The sequence below is a fragment of the Schistocerca americana genome, chromosome 3 (genome assembly GCF_021461395.2).
Source record: "Schistocerca americana isolate TAMUIC-IGC-003095 chromosome 3, iqSchAmer2.1, whole genome shotgun sequence".
NCBI lineage: Eukaryota > Metazoa > Arthropoda > Insecta > Orthoptera > Acrididae > Schistocerca > Schistocerca americana.
The window spans coordinates 650,150,112-650,168,378 of NC_060121.1; the positions used below are offsets into that span (position 1 = coordinate 650,150,112).

An 18,267-nucleotide genomic window follows, 5' to 3' on the forward strand; every position below is an offset into this window, starting at 1 on the left:
GTGGGGAACTGTATCAAATGCCTTGCAGAAGTCAAGAAACACAGCATCTACCTGGGAACCCGTGTCCATGGCCCTCTGAGTCTCGTGGACAAATAGCGCAAGCTGGGTTTCACATGATCGTCTTTTTTGAAACCCATGCTGATTCCTACAGAGTAGATTTCTAGTCATCATTATTGGCACCAGATATTTAGTATGTGCTAAGTCACTTGCAGCAGGATGACAGTAGCAACTGAGGTGTTAGTTTCAGGGGTTCTGCCACAGTGTGTTGCAGTTTTGGCCATGATCAAGTCTGAACAGTCAGTCCTGTAGGATAACTCCCTGAGATTTATTTAATGATATTCAAAATTCTGCCAGCAGGACTGAGAGGGCACTTTCAACTACCCATCATCCAGTGAGTGTTGAGTGTTCGTCATCCTGGGGAGCTTGATCTTTTTATTATTTGTTTATGCAGAGAAGAAAAGAGATTTCATTCAATTCAGCCGTGAGAATTAGTACCCAGTCCTCCTCTTCCATTAAAATTGGGTTCAGTAGTATAACATAAAAGTACATGGATTACACATTATTAGTAGTTGTTTGCAATATTGCAGTATACATTGTAACACCTGAGATGTAAAGCAGATAACTACTATCACATACATATGCCATATATTTGATATTATGTGGTAAATGGGAAGGTGTTGAAGTTGAGTGACTGTAAGAGGATGCAAGATGACTTAGACAAAATTTCTAGTTGGTGTGATGAATAGTAACTAGCTCTAAATGTAGAAAAATTTAAGTTAATGCAGATGAGTAGGAAAAACAAACCCATAATGTTTGTATACAGCATCAGAAGTGTCCTGCTTGACACAGTCACATCATTTAAATATCTGGGCATAATGTTGCAAAGTGATATGAAATGGGACAACCACGTGAGGATTGTGGTAGGGAAGGCAAATCACCAGTTTCAGTTTATTGGCAGAATTTAGGGAAAGTGTGGTTCATCTGTAAAGGAAACCACATATAGGATGCTAGTGCAACCAATTATTAAGTCTGCTTGAGTATTTTGGATCCATACCCAGTTGGAATAAATAAAGACATCGAAGCATTTCAGAGGCAGGCTGCTAGATTTGTTACCAGTAGGTCTAAAAAACATGCAAATGTTGTGGAGATGCTTCAAGAACTCAAATGGGAATTCCTGGAGGGAAAGTGATGTTCTTTTCAAGAAACACTATTGAGAAACTTTAGAGAACTGGCAGAACAATTCTGCTGCAATGAATATAAATTTACTGTAAGGATCCCGAAGATAAATATGAGAAATTAGGATTTGTATGGAGGCATATAGACAGCTGTTTTTCCGTTGCACAACTTCTGAGTGGAACAGGAAAGAAAATCACTAATTGTGGTACAGGGTACCCTCCACCATATGCCGTATGGTGGCTTGCTGGCTGTGTATGTAGATACAGGTGTAGATGGATATTGAAACATAAACTAAACACCCATTAACACAGACATAAGCAATATACTCCTGCTGCATAATATATTGTGGTGTATGTTAGAGAACAAACAACTACTAACCCAAATGTAAGCAATATATGTTTATCATGTAACAGCATTAAAAAAAATCCAGCATTTTAGGATCACTTGCAAATAGTAAAAATTGCTGAAATGAACTCTTCATGATGTAAATATAATGAGTTAATAAAGTGTCAATTGCAGCAAAAGCTTGGAAGATATTATATGATAATATGTCCAAAAGATACAATAATGTTACAAATATTTAAAATCCAGAGTGGCTATCCATTTATAATTTTTCATTGTGATGATGGTCATAAATTTGACAATGACAGGATTTGAGATCTTCTGAAATCCAATGGTACAATGTTGCTTATTGTAAATCCCTATACACATAATTAAAACAGCTATGCTGAATGTACAAATAGCACAGTTGTAGAAGTTGCACAGACAATGCCCTTGTCAAATGTGCTTCTAAAGCCTTTATGGACAGAAGCAGTTAATATTGCTCTGTACATTCTTAATTGAACTGGGCCATCAGTGTTGGTGAAAGAGTCAGTATCAAGTTTCTTGTGGTGGCCATTTTTACAGAAGCTATATATAAATTGCAGTAGTTTAAAAGAAAAATGCCTTTTGCATGTCACACATCAATTTTTTTATATTATTTGTACACCTAGGTGCATTTCACCTCATTTACAAGTTGTCTTCAGTGTGTCTCAAGACCCACGATTCTCGCATACTGTATTTTCAAGCTGATTCAAATACTACACATCAACAATGCAGCCACTGAGCAACCATCATGTGTCACAGTTCACAAGACAAGACAATGATATCAGTGTTGGGTGTACAGTGTTTCATAATTGACTCTGCAACAAACCACATTCATCAAATGTGTAAATGACACTCATCAGTGCAGTGCTCCAAAAGTGAACAATAATGTCAAACAATGGCCTACTACAAATGATTTACTGTGTAACTTTTTGCCATCCTGCTCTGCATGAAATCTGGCTTACACTGAGCCACTACTATCCAAGTCAAATCAGTGACCGTTCGCTCTGGCTTATGTGTCTTCAAAGCTGTAGGCAAATATCATTCATCCCATTGCACAATCTTTGAATGTTTATATCACATCTCCACTATGCCTCTTGATCTGGTGAGATCACTCTCCAAGCCCAATTGCTACTGAGATATATTCTTTCAGTCTCTGACTGAGTAACATGGTGGGTAGAGGCCAGCCCTCTCAGGGACATCACGGCAGATTCAGCCACTAAGACTTTCATTGATATATCGCTTTCTTGGTTTGGAGGCCTGTGTCTATCACCACCAACCAAGGTTGGCAATTTGAATTGGCCCTATTCAGTGAACCATGCAATCTTTGCAGCACTCATCAATATTGGACATCTGCCTACCACCCACAGAGAAATGGCCTTGTCGAATGGTGCCACTGTACCTTAAAAAACGGCACTTATGTCCAACGGAGGCCAATGGAGCAAAGCCCTGTCTCAGGTGCTATTAAGTGTGTGCTAGGCACGCAAAATGACTTAGGGGCTTCTCTGGCAGAGATACTGTATGGCAAAACACTCCTTTCCCACTGATTTTGTGCTTCAACAACCACTTGTTGCAACCACAGATCTACCAGCCATTGTCGCACACATCAAATGCCATACAATCTACCCCTGCATCCCTCCTCCACAGCTGTAGACTGTGCCAAAAACCATCATACAGAAGAGGCTGGCTGATAGCGATTTCATTATGCCCTGCAATGACACAATCCATTTGGCTATTCACACGGAGTACAAGGGCCCATTCAAAGGGCTTAAATGAATGGTATTTACTTTTGAGATATGAGTGTACTGCAAGCCTATGTCAGTAAATATAAGCTGTCTCAAGCCCATGTGGACCCTCATCCACTGATGATGCACCACTTCCTTTATGCCAACCAGCCTCACCCGATGCCACTCAGCTGGGCTACCTGACTGTACACACCAATGCTTCCAATCATGTCAAGATGTGCCTCGAGATCCAGAACTTTCTGCCCAAAGACCTGATTGTTCAATTAGTTGACAACTGTCTGGTTGTCGAAGGACAATACCGAGAATAGCACACCGAGGATGGCTTCATCTCCCGACATTGCAAATGTATCTCTATGCTGCTGAATGATGTGGACTTTGCCACTTTTACATCGTGGCTATCATCAGACAGATACCTTGTTATCACTGCTCCCAAAACACTGCATTCACTCAGTACCTCTAAGGACTCCGATGTTACCACTTGCAGACTGACCCCTATGAACTCTCGTCCAACAACCAACGCTTAAGACCACTGCTGCTATGGCTTGATTTGATGACCACCCATACACTTTTAGGGCTGTTAGCCCTACATGATGACATGGGAACCACTCCTGTATGTGGATGTCCTAGCCAGCATAAACACTGCTTTGACAGACATCTGTAATGACTTTCACCTCACTGTGCCTCACCTGCCATGCAGGTGTCACACTATTTTAGAATTATTGGATCACAGTAGTCAACCCCCTCCCCCCCCCCCCCCCCCCCCAACCACCACCATTATTTTCAGTACAGGGATATTTGGTAATAAAGAGTGTACTGTCTCATACTGAGATATCCTGGGGTAGGACACTACAGGTTATAAATTTAAAACAATTCATTTAAGTTTTTACAATAAAATGCAATGTTACTTACAGATTAGCTTCCAGTTCAGCTAGAACACCTTTTTCTCATCTGGATAACTGGTTGAAATCTTGCAGTTTCTCTTACAGTCACTATTTTCAAAACACAGCACTGTAATTGCCATTTTCTGTGTCTAGAGTGTCATTTGTTCTAACCTACATCCTCAGTTATTTGCTGGAAGCATTCTAGTCTGTCTTCTACAGTTTTTAGCCAGTACAGCTCCCTCTAGCACCATAGGAGTTGTTCTCTGATGTTGTAACGGATGCCCTATCATCTTGTCCCTTCTTTTTGTCAGTGATTCCTATATGTTTCTTCTCACACCGATTCTGCGGAGAATGTCCTCATTCTTTACTTTATCAGTTCACCTAATTTTCTACATTCTTCAGTTTTTGATTTTACTGTTTTTTGTTTGACTGTGTTTGTGTGTGTACTCTTTTTATATTTGCTTTTTAACTTTTTGTTATTATTTTATCTATTTATTTTTATTATTATTTTTAATTCTTATTTGTTTAGTCTTTAATTTTTCTATTTTTATATAGTTAGGAGAGAGTCCAAACTGGTCATGTTTAAGTACTGAAAAATAAAAAGAACCTTACAACTGAAGCAGTATGTTCAACCCCTATGTAGGAAAGGAATAGGATGGGATTTGTGATCATCCATTGGGATTCGGTACTTTTTATGATCAGTCTGTGTAAACAGTGAGTGGTTAGTCATATTCACTTGGTCAACTAGTAGTAGCTTCTTTTTCAGCCTTTGTTTTGTGTATGCATTATTTTTCTTGTAAGATTAGGTAGTGTCTTTCATTATTTTTTCTAGCTGTTGTCATATCTTCCTCTCTTGTATTAGTTTTGTGATTATTTTCTCTTAAATTTTCTGAAAAAGTTGAATGATTTGTCCTGTTTTTCCATGCTGTGGTATGTTCTTTGTGCTGGGTCTCAAATGTTCTGCTGGTTTATCCAACATACCTTCCACTACATGTGTTGCATTGTATAGTCCTGCTTTCTGGTAGATGTGTGTGTCTTTGTTCATTTTTAGAATGTACTTTTGGATTGAACTGTTTGTTTTGAATGCTATGTTTCTGCTTTGTCTTTTGAAAATGTTATTTTCTGTGTGAGTTTGTGCATGTATGTCAATATGTATCATCTTGAATCTTCTTTCTTGTTTTCATGTAATCTTTGTGTCATTACTGCTTGTTTGTGTGGTGTTTTATTGTGCTGTTGTTTGTGACTGAGTATGTATGATGTTTATTGGCTGCATTTATTATTTATTTTATGTTTAATTTTTTGACAATATTACTGTTGTACCCATTGTTTATTTCTATTTGTGTGATGTTGTCCAATTCTGTGCTGAGTGGTACTGTGTTGAGTGTATGAAGCATGTTTCTGAGTGCTTCTTAGTTCTGTGGGTGTGCGTGGTTTGAATCTGATGTATGACTGTGTCGGTTGTTGTAGGTTTACAGTAAATTTCAAATCTACATTGGCTGTTTTCTGTTTTAATGGTTATGTCTAAAAAGGTTATGTGGTTGTCATGTTCTTTTCCCATTGTGAATCTTATCAGATAGTAACTTAATGTTCATAAACATTGTGGTTGTTGTAGGTTTACAGTAAATTTCAAATCTACGTTGACTGTTTTCTTTTTTAATGGTTATGTCTAAGAAAGTTATGTGGTTGTCATGTTCTTTTTCCATTGTGAATCTTATCAGATAGTAATGTAACGTTCATAAACATTGGACTATGTAACAATTTCTGACATGTTTAGAAAAGCAGAAGTAAGTATAGGAACTATGAATATCGTAAGAGGGATGTTTATTTTAGTAAGAAATATTGTACAGACACTTGATGACATTCATACAATGTATATTGTACTACGGATGAATAAATAAATAAATCTTTTTGTGTATTGTGTTGTATCTGCATGCAACTTGTCAATTTTTGCTGGTGGTTCATCAGTTAATTAAAGGATATCATCACTGTATCTGAGCCAAAAGGTATGTTGCAATTCTTTGTGATAACATTTTTAAAAATGAGGTCTTCTATATAGTTTACGAAAAGGTTTACTAGGGCACCTGACACTGGTGCCCATCTTCTTATGAACAGTATTCAGAATTAAATTGAAAGCAGTTCTGGTCTGTTATCAGTTTCAACAACTAGCATATGTTTTCCTCTGGAAGTTATGTTTTTTCTACGATTTCTTTTGTTTCTGCTACTGGTACGTTACAATACATATCTTCTATGTCAAAAGAGAGATGGGTAGATGGGTCCAAGTTTTTTAGATCTTTTATGAATGGTATTAACTATAACGTGTTCCTTATAGTTCTATCATCTTCTGTTTTATGGTTTTCAGATAGTAACACTTACTAGACATCATACTTCACCTACTGGAAAGATTCTTTCTGTGTACTGAAAACAGGCTTGAATACAGATGAAATTTTAATCAAGGTATCCCATGGGCAGGGAAATTCTGGAGTAACAGTTTGGTAAAATTAATCCAAAGTGTTCATGCTGTAACACTTATCATGAGCTATTGTGTAAAAAGAAATTACCTCAGCTGAAGGATGTTAGTGTGTGCCACACATGTTACATCAGTGTGTAGTTATGACAATTTTATGGTGGCAACACTGATTTTAATCATCTAAAATTTTCAGCCAATGTTATTGTTATTGTATTTCTTTTTTAACTACAAAAAGTAAATAAACATTTCAGAAATTTAATCTTTTAAGTTAGTCATTGATAACATAATAATGAAAAGTTTAAAATCATCAAGAGATGTAATGGATGTGTACCTGTAAATGGAATTACTAGCTTGGATGAAAATAAATAAATAAATTAATTAAATAAAATATATGTATGAAAGTTATCAATTTGCCAACAGTTGTATTTACATTTATGGGGTCTCATTTGCTTGTTAGGTAAACCTTAAGAAGCTAACTGATGTTTCACTCAGCTTGAGATGAAGTTCTACTAATTTTCATATACAGTACTGTATTTATTTGCATGTGAACTCTATAAGTAACAAGGAAGGTATCAATAAAATGTTGCTTATTGTTACTTACCCATGTTAGACATACATACTTCTTCACATTCTTCTTTGGTTTCAAAATTATTCCTATTTCCTCGGCAGCCACCATATCTGAATTCTGTACATTCTTCTCCATCAAAAAACCAGCGAATATATGTTCCTCGACAAGAGCCTGATCTTTTCGGACGCTGGCAGATTTCTGGAGACATTATAATGGTGTTTTACATGTAAACAAGTAATTTAATATGTAGAAAATGAGTTTACATCTTACTGACTGGAAGTAGGTACTATCATTTTGGAAAACTCTCATATTAGTATAATGTGCAATAATACTTTTGAATTTATTTATGTAACAATTAGAACTTTGAAAGTCCAATATTATTTTATCTCCATGCTTAAAAGTATGTGATCAAAATGAAGAATAATTCATAGCTATCTGCGGATTGACCAGCTGAGGTTAAGGCTGCGGTCACAGTGGAACCAATTTTGGAGTCCGCCGACGACCAACATCAGTTGAAGACAGCCGATCGTTTCAAATCAGAACACCACTACGTGCTCGGTCACAATGTAGCAGACCTCATAGTCCGAACATACATATTTTGGATGAAAACCGGTGAAAGTCAAATCAGTTTCTTTTTCTTTGGTTGTAATGGCCGACATAACAGGAAACTTGAATTGTGAGAAACTGATAAGTTTAGACAAAGGCAGAGTTTGTGGCATCCTGAACATAAAAAAATAACATAACCAGGATAGTGGGATACAGTTTGGAATCTATGGAATGAAATTGCAGGTTTATTGGAAACCACAAGTGGGCAAAATCTTTATCAGAAATTTTAGATGTGGATTATAACCTGGAAAAATAATTTATAAAATGACAAGGATGGCTTATCTTTTGCTTAAAGTTTCTGAAGTGGATCTTTTTGGGTTGTGGTATGTGTACATCAGCTATCTACATGTTATTATCATGCATAATGGTGTTGTTCTAATGGCAATAGGGTGGTGATTCTGTTGTATAAAGTTGTTTGCAAAAGTGGTATGTTTTAGGAGTTCAGAGTGTCTTACACTAAACTTTATGTTTGTCTTTCACATGTATAGTAGTAGTAGTAGTAGTAGTAGTAGTAGTAGTAGTAGTAGTTTATTCATCCAGAGACAACTTACATTGCATGGATTTCATCAAAAAAATACATAGTATGTATATACACACATATAGGTTAACAATACTATACAAAATACAGATGTGCATAGTAGACTACGTAACATCAGATCACATTGAAATAGCATGTACAACTTTGATTATTTACATTGATGTATGAGAAAGACTTTTTACATGGAATACACAGTTGATATTTAGATATAACACATACAATTCTAGCACTTTTGTACATATTATTTATTTAGATCATAGCAACAGTCAGATAAAAATTACTATTGGCACAGAGTACATAAATATAATTGTTTAGTATGGAGCTATTCCAGGTATTCTTTTACACTATAATAGCAGTTGGTCATTAAAAATTTGAATACTGCTTCTTTAAATGAAGACAATTTTTTTATTTCTTTTATCTTTACCGGTAGTTTGTTATACAATCTACTTCCTTGTATGTTTGTTTGTTTTTGCGCCAAAGCTTGTTAACTCTTTTTATATGAATGTCATTGCACTTTCTTGTGTTGTAAGTATGTAGATCCGAGTTGGATTGGAAATTGTTAATATTTCGTATTACATTAATTACACTTTTCTGTATATAGAGGCACGGTAGGGGTAGAATATTCAGCTGTTTAAATAATTGCTTTGAAGGAGTTAGCCTTGAACTGTTGGTAATTATTCTAACAGCTCGTTTTTGTAGAGTGAAGATGGTTTTGAGATTTTTCTTACTATGACCCCAGAAGATGAGGCCATAGGTAATAGCAGAATGTATATAAGCAAAGTAAATAGCTCTGCTACATTCCCTACTACATACAAAGCTAATAACATGTAAAGCAAAGCAAGCAGAGCTTAACTTATGTGAGAGATACAGGATATGGGATTTCCAGTCTAAATTTTCATCTATATGTACACCTAAGAATTTTGTGGTTGCAACTCTCACAATTTCTTTATTTTGTATTCTGAGATCTAGATCAGAGTTTGACTTTGCTTTCCTGTAATGGATATAATTAGTTTTAGAGATATTTATGATTAATTTGTTCACTTCAAACCAATTTTGCAAATATTCTATAACTCTGGTTGCAGATGTTGGCAATACTCGGTTTATGTCAGTTACTACAATGTTTGTGTCATCCACAAACAGGGTTATATGAGTACCATTTACTGGAATCTTGATATCATTTATGTAAAGAAGAAATAGGAGAGGTCCTAGAACACTCCCCTGCGGTACCCCTATTGGCACAGTCTGAATATCCGATCTGTAAACAACACTTTGGTTTTTACTGTTTGTTGTTGCAATTTCTACTACCTGTTTCCTATTATGGAGATATGACTGAAACCACTTTTTAGCTACTCCTCGTATACCGACATATTCTAATTTGTCTAGCAGGATATCATGTTGGACAGTATCGAATGCCTTTGAGAGGTCCAAATTTATTCCTATTGTACTGTTGTTCTTATCTAGCCCCGTTACAATATTTTCAGTGAATTGGGTGATGGCTGACTCTGTACTCATTCCTTTGCGGAAGCCGTGTTGGTTTACAGACAATAGATTGAATTTCTCAAGGTAATTTGTAATTCTGTTTTTCATGACTGTCTCTATTACTTTTGAAAATACCGATAATAAAGCTATTGGTCTATAGTTTCCCACTTCATGTATATTGCCCTTTTTATACAATGGTTTTACTTTTGCAATTTTAATCGTTGTGGAAAGACACCTTCTGAAAATGATATGTTTATGATGTGTGAGAGTGGGTCTGATATGACACTAGCACATCTCATCATGACTGAGCAAGGTATCTCGTCAATCCCTGAGGACATTTTATTCTTCATTGTTTGTATTATTTGATTAACTTCCAATTTGTTTGTGGGAGGTAGCAATAATGAATTCACACTTTGTTCTTCTGGGATTGATGTTCTACTAATCTTAGGACAATTTTTATGCAGATTGATTGGACTATTTATGAAGTAGTCATTAACGTAATTTGCTAAAGTACGATTTCTGACTAGCACACCTTGATCATCTTTTAAAACAAAGTCATCTGGATTTCTAACATTTTTGCTTGGGCCTATTTCTTTTTTTACTACATTCCATATAGCTTTTGATTTGTTTGCTGACCCAACAATTACACTGTTATTGTGCATTGTCTTGGCCTTTTTGATCACCTTCCTGTAAATTTTCTTGTATGTCTTAACATAATCTGTGAAGTGTTCATCTTTGTTATCTTGCTGAATGCCAGTCATTGAAGGTTACTTGACATACACCTTGTAGCGAAATAGGCTGTATAGGGTCATGTGGAATGCCCAATATGGCAGGTTTTGAAGTGTGCGGTACACAGTAAAACAGATGTGGGTAGTGTATAACGACACTTAGTGAATAGTGTCACTTAGAGCAACAATGTGAAATAGTTGAAACGAAAATGTTAAAATGTGTCACAGACCAATTAATGTAGGTTCTTAATAAGGTAAAGTAAAGTACAGTTACGATACGTCATTATCACTTTGATATGAATTTCGGGATGCTTTGAAGAGGAAGAACAAGTTCTGAAATTAGTGTTAATAGTGTATAAATGATAGTAACCTTTTTCATTCAGTTTTGTAATTATAATTCAACTAGTGAAATTCATTGTTTACCATAACACAAATTAACTATGCAAATCATTAATTTTGGAAATGCTTAGCATTTATGTTTCTTTGCAAGTCAGGACAACATATTCTTATGGAAATCACCACCTAAAAATCTGTAATTAAACTCGTAATTAATGTTTCTGGAACATCCTATAGAGAAATTCAGTGCAATGTCCACATATTACGAAAACTAGAGAATATTCGTTAAACTGGAGATGATTCAGAAAGACAATTTGTATCATAAATAATGTTAGAATGATTCATTAATTTTTTGTAACGCGATTTACAGATTTTGTGTTATACGTAACTATTCCCCATTTTAGCCTTCAAATGTTATAAAAGTCATTTTGAACGTTTGAATTGTAATTTTAATGTTGTAGAAATATTACCAGCTCAACTTTACTAAAATCGCATGATTAATTAAATTACGCAAAGATCTTCGAGAATGTTCTGGACTGAATAATAAGAACTTAATTGTTAGCTGTACGTATGTTTCAAAATTGCACTTGTAAAAGATCGTTAATTTCGGAAATGTGTATAGCCATTGTACTCGTTTTAATTTCTACTAAGACTCTATGATCTCCGTTTTCACTGGATTAACTTATGGTAATTGTAACATGAAACACGAAATAACATAATAATGTCTAAGTACGTCATTGTTAAACGATGTATAAATACACCTTGCACAAAAGCCTTGGAGGGGTGTGGAGTGTGGTTGGAGTAATATCTGATGAGTTCCGGTTCCCGGGAAGTTGTGGCAGTCAGCTGTCCTGTATATGTGTGTAATAAAGAAGTGTTGACAACAGATTAATTGGTGTACGTCTGGTAGTGCCCCCAGACTTTCTGCAGCGAAGTTATCTCCTCCAAAACTGAAAAAATGGTACGATCAGCTGTACTATGTTAAACCTGAATTGATGGTATTGCTACGTTAGATTTAGTGAATGGAGATGACAATTTACGTTAGATTTGACATCGGAGCTGGGCTTTTGGACGTTGTTATGCTTTAGCCTGCACAACGCATTTATTCCCATCTTTAATCACATGCTTTCCAGAATAACTAGGCAGTTACGTCGAAATAGATGGACTGCTGTACACGATCATAAGTAAAGGAAACCGCCTAGTTATTCTGGAAAGCATGTGAGAGCAAACAATGATGGAACAACATCATTCTTTATTATCTGGACACTATGGTAAGAAAGCAACAAACATTAAAATACTGAGGCATGTTGATGGCCAAGATGTAGAGCTGAGGTTTCGGAGTTTGTTTCACAATGTGATTCCTGCAACACACGGGATGATTCGGGAAAAACTAAGTCACAATTACAAGAACTGCCAGAGACTAGTGAACCATTCGAAAGAGTCGGATTTGATGTCATCGGACCTTTGCCTAAGACTAAAGATGGGAATAAATGCATATTGACCATGTTAGATCATTTCTGCAGGTATCTTCTCGTGATACCAATACCTGATTAGAGTGCCGAGACTGTGAGCAAGGTTTTTGTAAAAGAGTGGATTCTAAAGTTTGGATCACCATTAAGCATAATCAGTGACCAAGGATCAAATTTCATGAGTGAATTGCTAAAAAAGACTTGTAAGCCAATGCAAATAACGAAACTAAGAACTACAGCAGCACATCCGGAAGAAATGGTGCACTGAGCGATTTCACAGAACAATCATTAAGATGGTTAGCCACTAAGTAAGTAGCTAGCATGTGTGGCTTCTGTACATCATGAGTTCTTAGAGGCAAAAATGGACACATCAGTTGGCATCAGTCCATACGAAATTGTATGAGGAAGAAGGATGCATTCACTTTTGGACTTTGCACTATCAAGCGCAGGAATCAGCAATGAACATATAAAGGAAGAGCGCAAGCTAAAGGAGGCATGGAAGTAAGTGAATTGGTGGAATGATCGATCTTTTCTGCAGCAAAGGAAACAACAGGATCGCCAAGTGGTTGCACCACAGTACTGAGTCAGAGATCTTGTCTACCTGCGCAATGAAGTGTTAAAAAAGAGTCAGTTCAAGAAGTTTAAGAAGTTTTGGAAAGGACTGTACCTGATATTGGAGGTGTTGTCGCCAGTCGCTCTTAAGCTCCAACTGTCTTTTCATTCAACTGTCATTCATGCCAGTCGTGTAAAGTGGCCTCAATTGAGGAGCAGATAAGCGTTTAACGTCCCGTCGACAATGAGGTCATTAGAGATGGGAGCACAAGCTTGGTTAAAGAAGGATGGGGAAGGAAATCCACTGTGCCCTTTCACAGGAATCCTCCTGGCATTTGCCTCAAGCGATTTAGTAAAATCACGGAAAACCTAAATCAGGATGGCTGGGACGTGGGTGTGAACCGTCATCCTACCGAATGCGAGTTATGTATGTAGCGACTTTCGAAAGCGATCAAGTGGAGAACAATGTAGTGGTTTAGGACAGCAGACAAGGGTGTGTTTTGTGAGCTGGGAACAGACTGTCGAGTGCCGTGATTGCAACATATGAATTTTACAGTGAAATGTTGCAGCATCAGTTGTTAATCTGCATTTCAAGTGTATAGTGAATACATATTGAAAAATAGAAATAAACTACCTCCTCAAATTATAAATCAACATGAGTGACTCAATATTTTAAATTTCTCTGCAGTACCTGACTGCATTGTTTTTATATATTTTATTTCAGCTTAAAAACTGAGTTTACGACAGGTGTGAGCTGGTACCCTATGACGAAAAACGTAGCCAAACATTGAGACCAGCCACGTCTCAGGGCCGCTCAATTAAGCTGAGTGTAACATATATATTCGTGCCACAGCACAGGGGCTCAATCCAAACTATTCAAACTTCAATGTGGAGTGCCCAGTACCGTTGTAACGGTGTCGGCTTAAAAATAGCAAAGAAACTCATTTGCAATGGCTGCCGCCACAGGAGCGTCCTCTAACGAAATCCATGTCCTCTGCAAATACTGTCCCATCTGTGGCACGCAGCAGCCTGCGTAAAGCTGAAACTAAATGTCCGCCCTCTGTCGGAATGCTCACCTGCGTCGCTACAAACAAACATCTAATGTTGCCTGACGTGTCATAATGAATAAAATGTTTTCCCTCAGAAGAAATTAAAGAGATTACCAGGTCCCAAGCCTTGTCCATTAGAAAGCCGCCATCACGATTTACAAGATTTTGTGTCAGACATTTTTCCACTGATTCTTTAATTACTGAATCCCAGAAGGATCTCCGGAAGGGTTTCCATAACAGATCCCCACGCTGATACCACTTCTATAAGGCGTTTATGAGGGTTGTATCCTCGGCTGAAGGTCTTCCTCGGTATTTGACAGGATTATTGTGGGCATTGGGTCCATGAGATACAGAAATACGTGAACTACGAGTTATTAGCCATCACCACTTTATATCTGTATAGACATTTATAAAAACGTGCTCGCTACGCCGACCCGTCATAACTGTGTCTGACGTCCTACCACGAACAAATACGGATTTTTCAATACTCCACTGAGAGTCAAATAAGACATAATTCCACGATGGAACTATGCGCGTTGGACACTTTTCTGCCTGTGCAGGCAGCCAGCGACACGAGGTGACTACTGTGTGTGTGGAGGCATTCTGCGGCCGGCGTGTACTGACACCACAGTTTGTCAGCATTCCGCGATAACGCCATCTCACACTCGCATCCACACGTGGCGGTTGCGTCCAAGTCTGTGACCCTTACAATCTAATATTTTCATTTTTTCACCTCAAATACCTGTACTACGAAATTTTTAACGCTGTGCAAGTGCACTGAAAGACACTGAAATATTGTCGACTTTCTTTATTAAAAGCAACACTCAATCTGAAATAATACTGCCCCTAGGAATATTATTATTTCTTTCCTCAAATCCATTGGGTAAGTGTTTAGAGAGCAGTGAAGTGTACTAGATCTGATTATCTCTATACCCTGCCAATACTGCATTAATTTTCACCATTTTTAGAATAACGTGAGCTGCTGTGAAACCAAAAACCTACATTTCATATTTTATCCGTGCATCATATGAAAGAAACAGGTGCTTTCACCACGTAAGTTAACCATAATAACCTCATAGGCAAAAACTTTACACGCCGAAGTTGCATATCCTGCCACTGTAGCATAATAAACCACACTCTGAAAAATATGTTTTGACGAAATCATTAGTGCAGTGTATCACTGAAACTACATATTTTCATAATACACGCTATAAATATGAAAAACATCAATTACGGCCTGTTAGTTTCCAAAGTTGTGCTGCCTTTTGACGCCAATCGCTGGTGAGGGAAGGAAAGCGGCGTCACAAAGTCAAAGCGTTTTTAACTTTCGTGGTATGGTGGTTTTCCGTCCATCTCATATATTTAAAACACGTCTGGTAATTCCAGTAACTGAGGACAGAGTGTACAGTACTCACGACGTTCTTTTCGAGACAGATATAGCTTATTTACCTGCATTCGGCGTCTTTTTAGCAGCAAACGCAGCACTGCAGCACTCGTCTCCAAGCACAGAGGTATCACGGTATCCATTCCGGCATAGGAGATTAAAATCTAACCCACTTGATACGCAGAATATGTTCTCACCTAACCACCTAGATCCAGTCAAAAACTGATGAATGAGATCGGACGCACTGTGACGAAGCTTTCGGTCGATGTTATCGGGCAATGTTTGGCGACGGCATTTGACGACCGTTGTCGGTGCCACTGTGAACGCAGCCTAAAGCCGGGTTCACACAGGCAACAAAAGTATCGCCACTGCTAATGCCGAACTGCAGTTGCTTTGTAGTTGCATGTGTGAACTCCTAGTTTTCGGTGGCGCCATTTAAGAAGCGCAACTTTTGTCACGCCACAAAAAGTTGAACTTGGTTCAACTTTGTTGCGTCATTTTGCCTTCTCTACAATCGAATAACGTCATTCGATTGCTACCTCGCGGCTGGATTCAAACCTTTCTAGTGCGTATTCGTTCGCAGATAGTGCTTTTGTTTGTGCGTTTGCTATTAATATGTGGAAAATGTGGTCAACAGCGACAATTATGAGATTCTTGGAGGTGTATCAACAACGAGAATGCCTTTGGAACCACAAAAGCGAATCATACAAAGACAGAAATTTGAGAGATGCTGCATTAATTGAAATAGTAAACAGTATGCGTGAATATGTACCTGGAATTGATGTAGCTACAACAAAATTAAACATTCGAAGCATTCGAAATGCTTACATGAATGAACATAAAAAGTACTGAAATCACTTAAGAGTGGTGCGTCTACAGACGGTATTTATAAACCCAGCCTTGCTTGGTTTGAAGCTGCAGACCGGATCTTAAAACATGTAGTCGAGACAAGAGAGACGAGAAACACTTTTGTAAGTAATATTTTACATTTATTATGTTTCCAAAACATCTTATTTAGTAATATGTACAGCCGTTTAATCAGCTGAGACAGGTGACGCCATTTTGCAAACTGCGCAATTACGAAGAATTTGTGGCGTCCTGTGTGAACGGTAGCTCACAGCGCCACTCCAGAATGACTTGACTTGTGGCGATACTTTCGTTGCGTGTGTGAACCCGGCTTCAGGCACATAACTCAGGGCTACGTACAGGGCTCGCGAGTAGGATTTAGGAAATCTACATCATTTTGTTTCCATCATGCAATCACAATCACAACGCTGAACATGCCAAACTAAAAAGAGAGAGAAAACTAACAAAACTGTCACAAGTAGGATATCTGAGTTTCACAGTACTCACATTAATCAATCCACATCTGACCGACATAAATAAAATGAACAACTTCCCACTACTGAAACTTCTGACTCTCACAACAAAGAAGGTTTTCATATGGTTCGTTCCAAGCTCAGACAGAAGCGAAACCGCACAGACCCACTCTCAGCTTCGTAATAACCAAGGTTGACCATGATATCACAAACAATGAAATGGAAGAGGAACTAAAGGTACAGGCAGTGCACATCATCTCCCGGTGCACATTATCTCACATTTCACCCAAAGACCTACCAATATTAGAAAAATTAGAGAAACAACTGACAGGCTACTTTCTCACAATTTTAGAATGAACTGTGTGCTACATAACGTACAGCTATTCAATCCCCTTCCTTCTCAACCAACGCAATGTAGAAGAGGCAACAGTTTTCAACACGCGTCCGAAAATTGCTAAAATGATCCCAAATGTGCGAAATGCAATGGGCTCTATCTAATTTTAATTGCATAGTCGACTCGAGAAAAGAGATCACAAAATGCAGCAACAGCAATATCGATCTCCTTACTACTGACCCAAATTGCAGGAAAGACCGAAACAGACTTTCTCTGGCGACAAAACTGAAAAAAAGAAAAATTGAGTGCATTGATGAACTTATTATGCCCTCCGATCCAGTTCAGTGGGAATGCAACCAAGCAGAAAACTTTCTGCACATCTTCCACATAGTCCTTCTAACTTTCTACAGGAAAGAAGGACACTGCGTATTCTATGAGGTTTCAGGTTTGCAGCCGGATGATGCTGAGTTCTTACCCCAATATTTTGGCGAGCAACCGTCCAACTATTTTCAGCCGTACCTGAGGATTGGATTACCACAGGACACTCTATGGATCATTCTGCCACAAAAATCTTGGCTCTAGTGAGATCGTTCTGGGAGTCAATAATTAAAGAATCAGTGGAAAATGTCTACCATAAAATCTTATAAATCGTGATGGCGGCTTTCAAATGGACAAGGCTTGGGACCTGGTGATCTCTTTGATTTCTTCTGGGAGAAAACATTTTATTCATTATGACACGTCTGGCTACATTAGACGTTTGTTTTTAGCGACGCGAGAGAGTTTTCCGACAGAGGGCGGGCATTTAGTTTCAGCTTTACGCAGGCGGCTGCGCGCCACAGATGGGACAGTATTTGCAGATGGCGTGGATCTCGTTAGAGGACGCTCCTGTGGCGGCTGCTATTGCACATGCGTTTCTTTGCTATTTTTACTATAAAGCCGACACTGTTACGACGATACTGGGCACTCCACATTGAAGTTTGAATAGTTTGGATTGAGCCCCTATGTGCTGTGGCACGAATATATATGTTACACTCAGCTTAATTGAGCGGCCCAGAGACGAAGCTGGTCTCAATGTTTGGCTACGTTTTACGTCATAGGGTACCAGCTCACACCTGTCGTAAACTCAGTTTTTAAGCTGAAATAAAATATAAAAAAACAATGCAGCCAGGTGTTGCAGTGAAATTTAAAATATTGAGTCTCTCACGTTGATTTATATTTTGAGGAGGTAGTTTATTTCTATTTTTCAATATATATTCACTAAACACTTGAAATT

General features: G+C 37.8%; 1 protein-coding gene across 1 annotated transcript in view; it reads right to left on the minus strand.

Annotated features, from left to right (window-relative positions):
• The window catches only part of LOC124606275 (spondin-1), a 605,207-nt gene that overhangs the window by 129,284 nt on the left and 457,656 nt on the right, over nt 1-18,267 (minus strand). Inside the window, exon 13 of the mRNA XM_047138254.1 lies at nt 7,234-7,398. Within this exon, the coding sequence (XP_046994210.1) occupies nt 7,234-7,398 (165 nt within the window). The remainder of the gene's footprint in view (nt 1-7,233; nt 7,399-18,267) is intronic.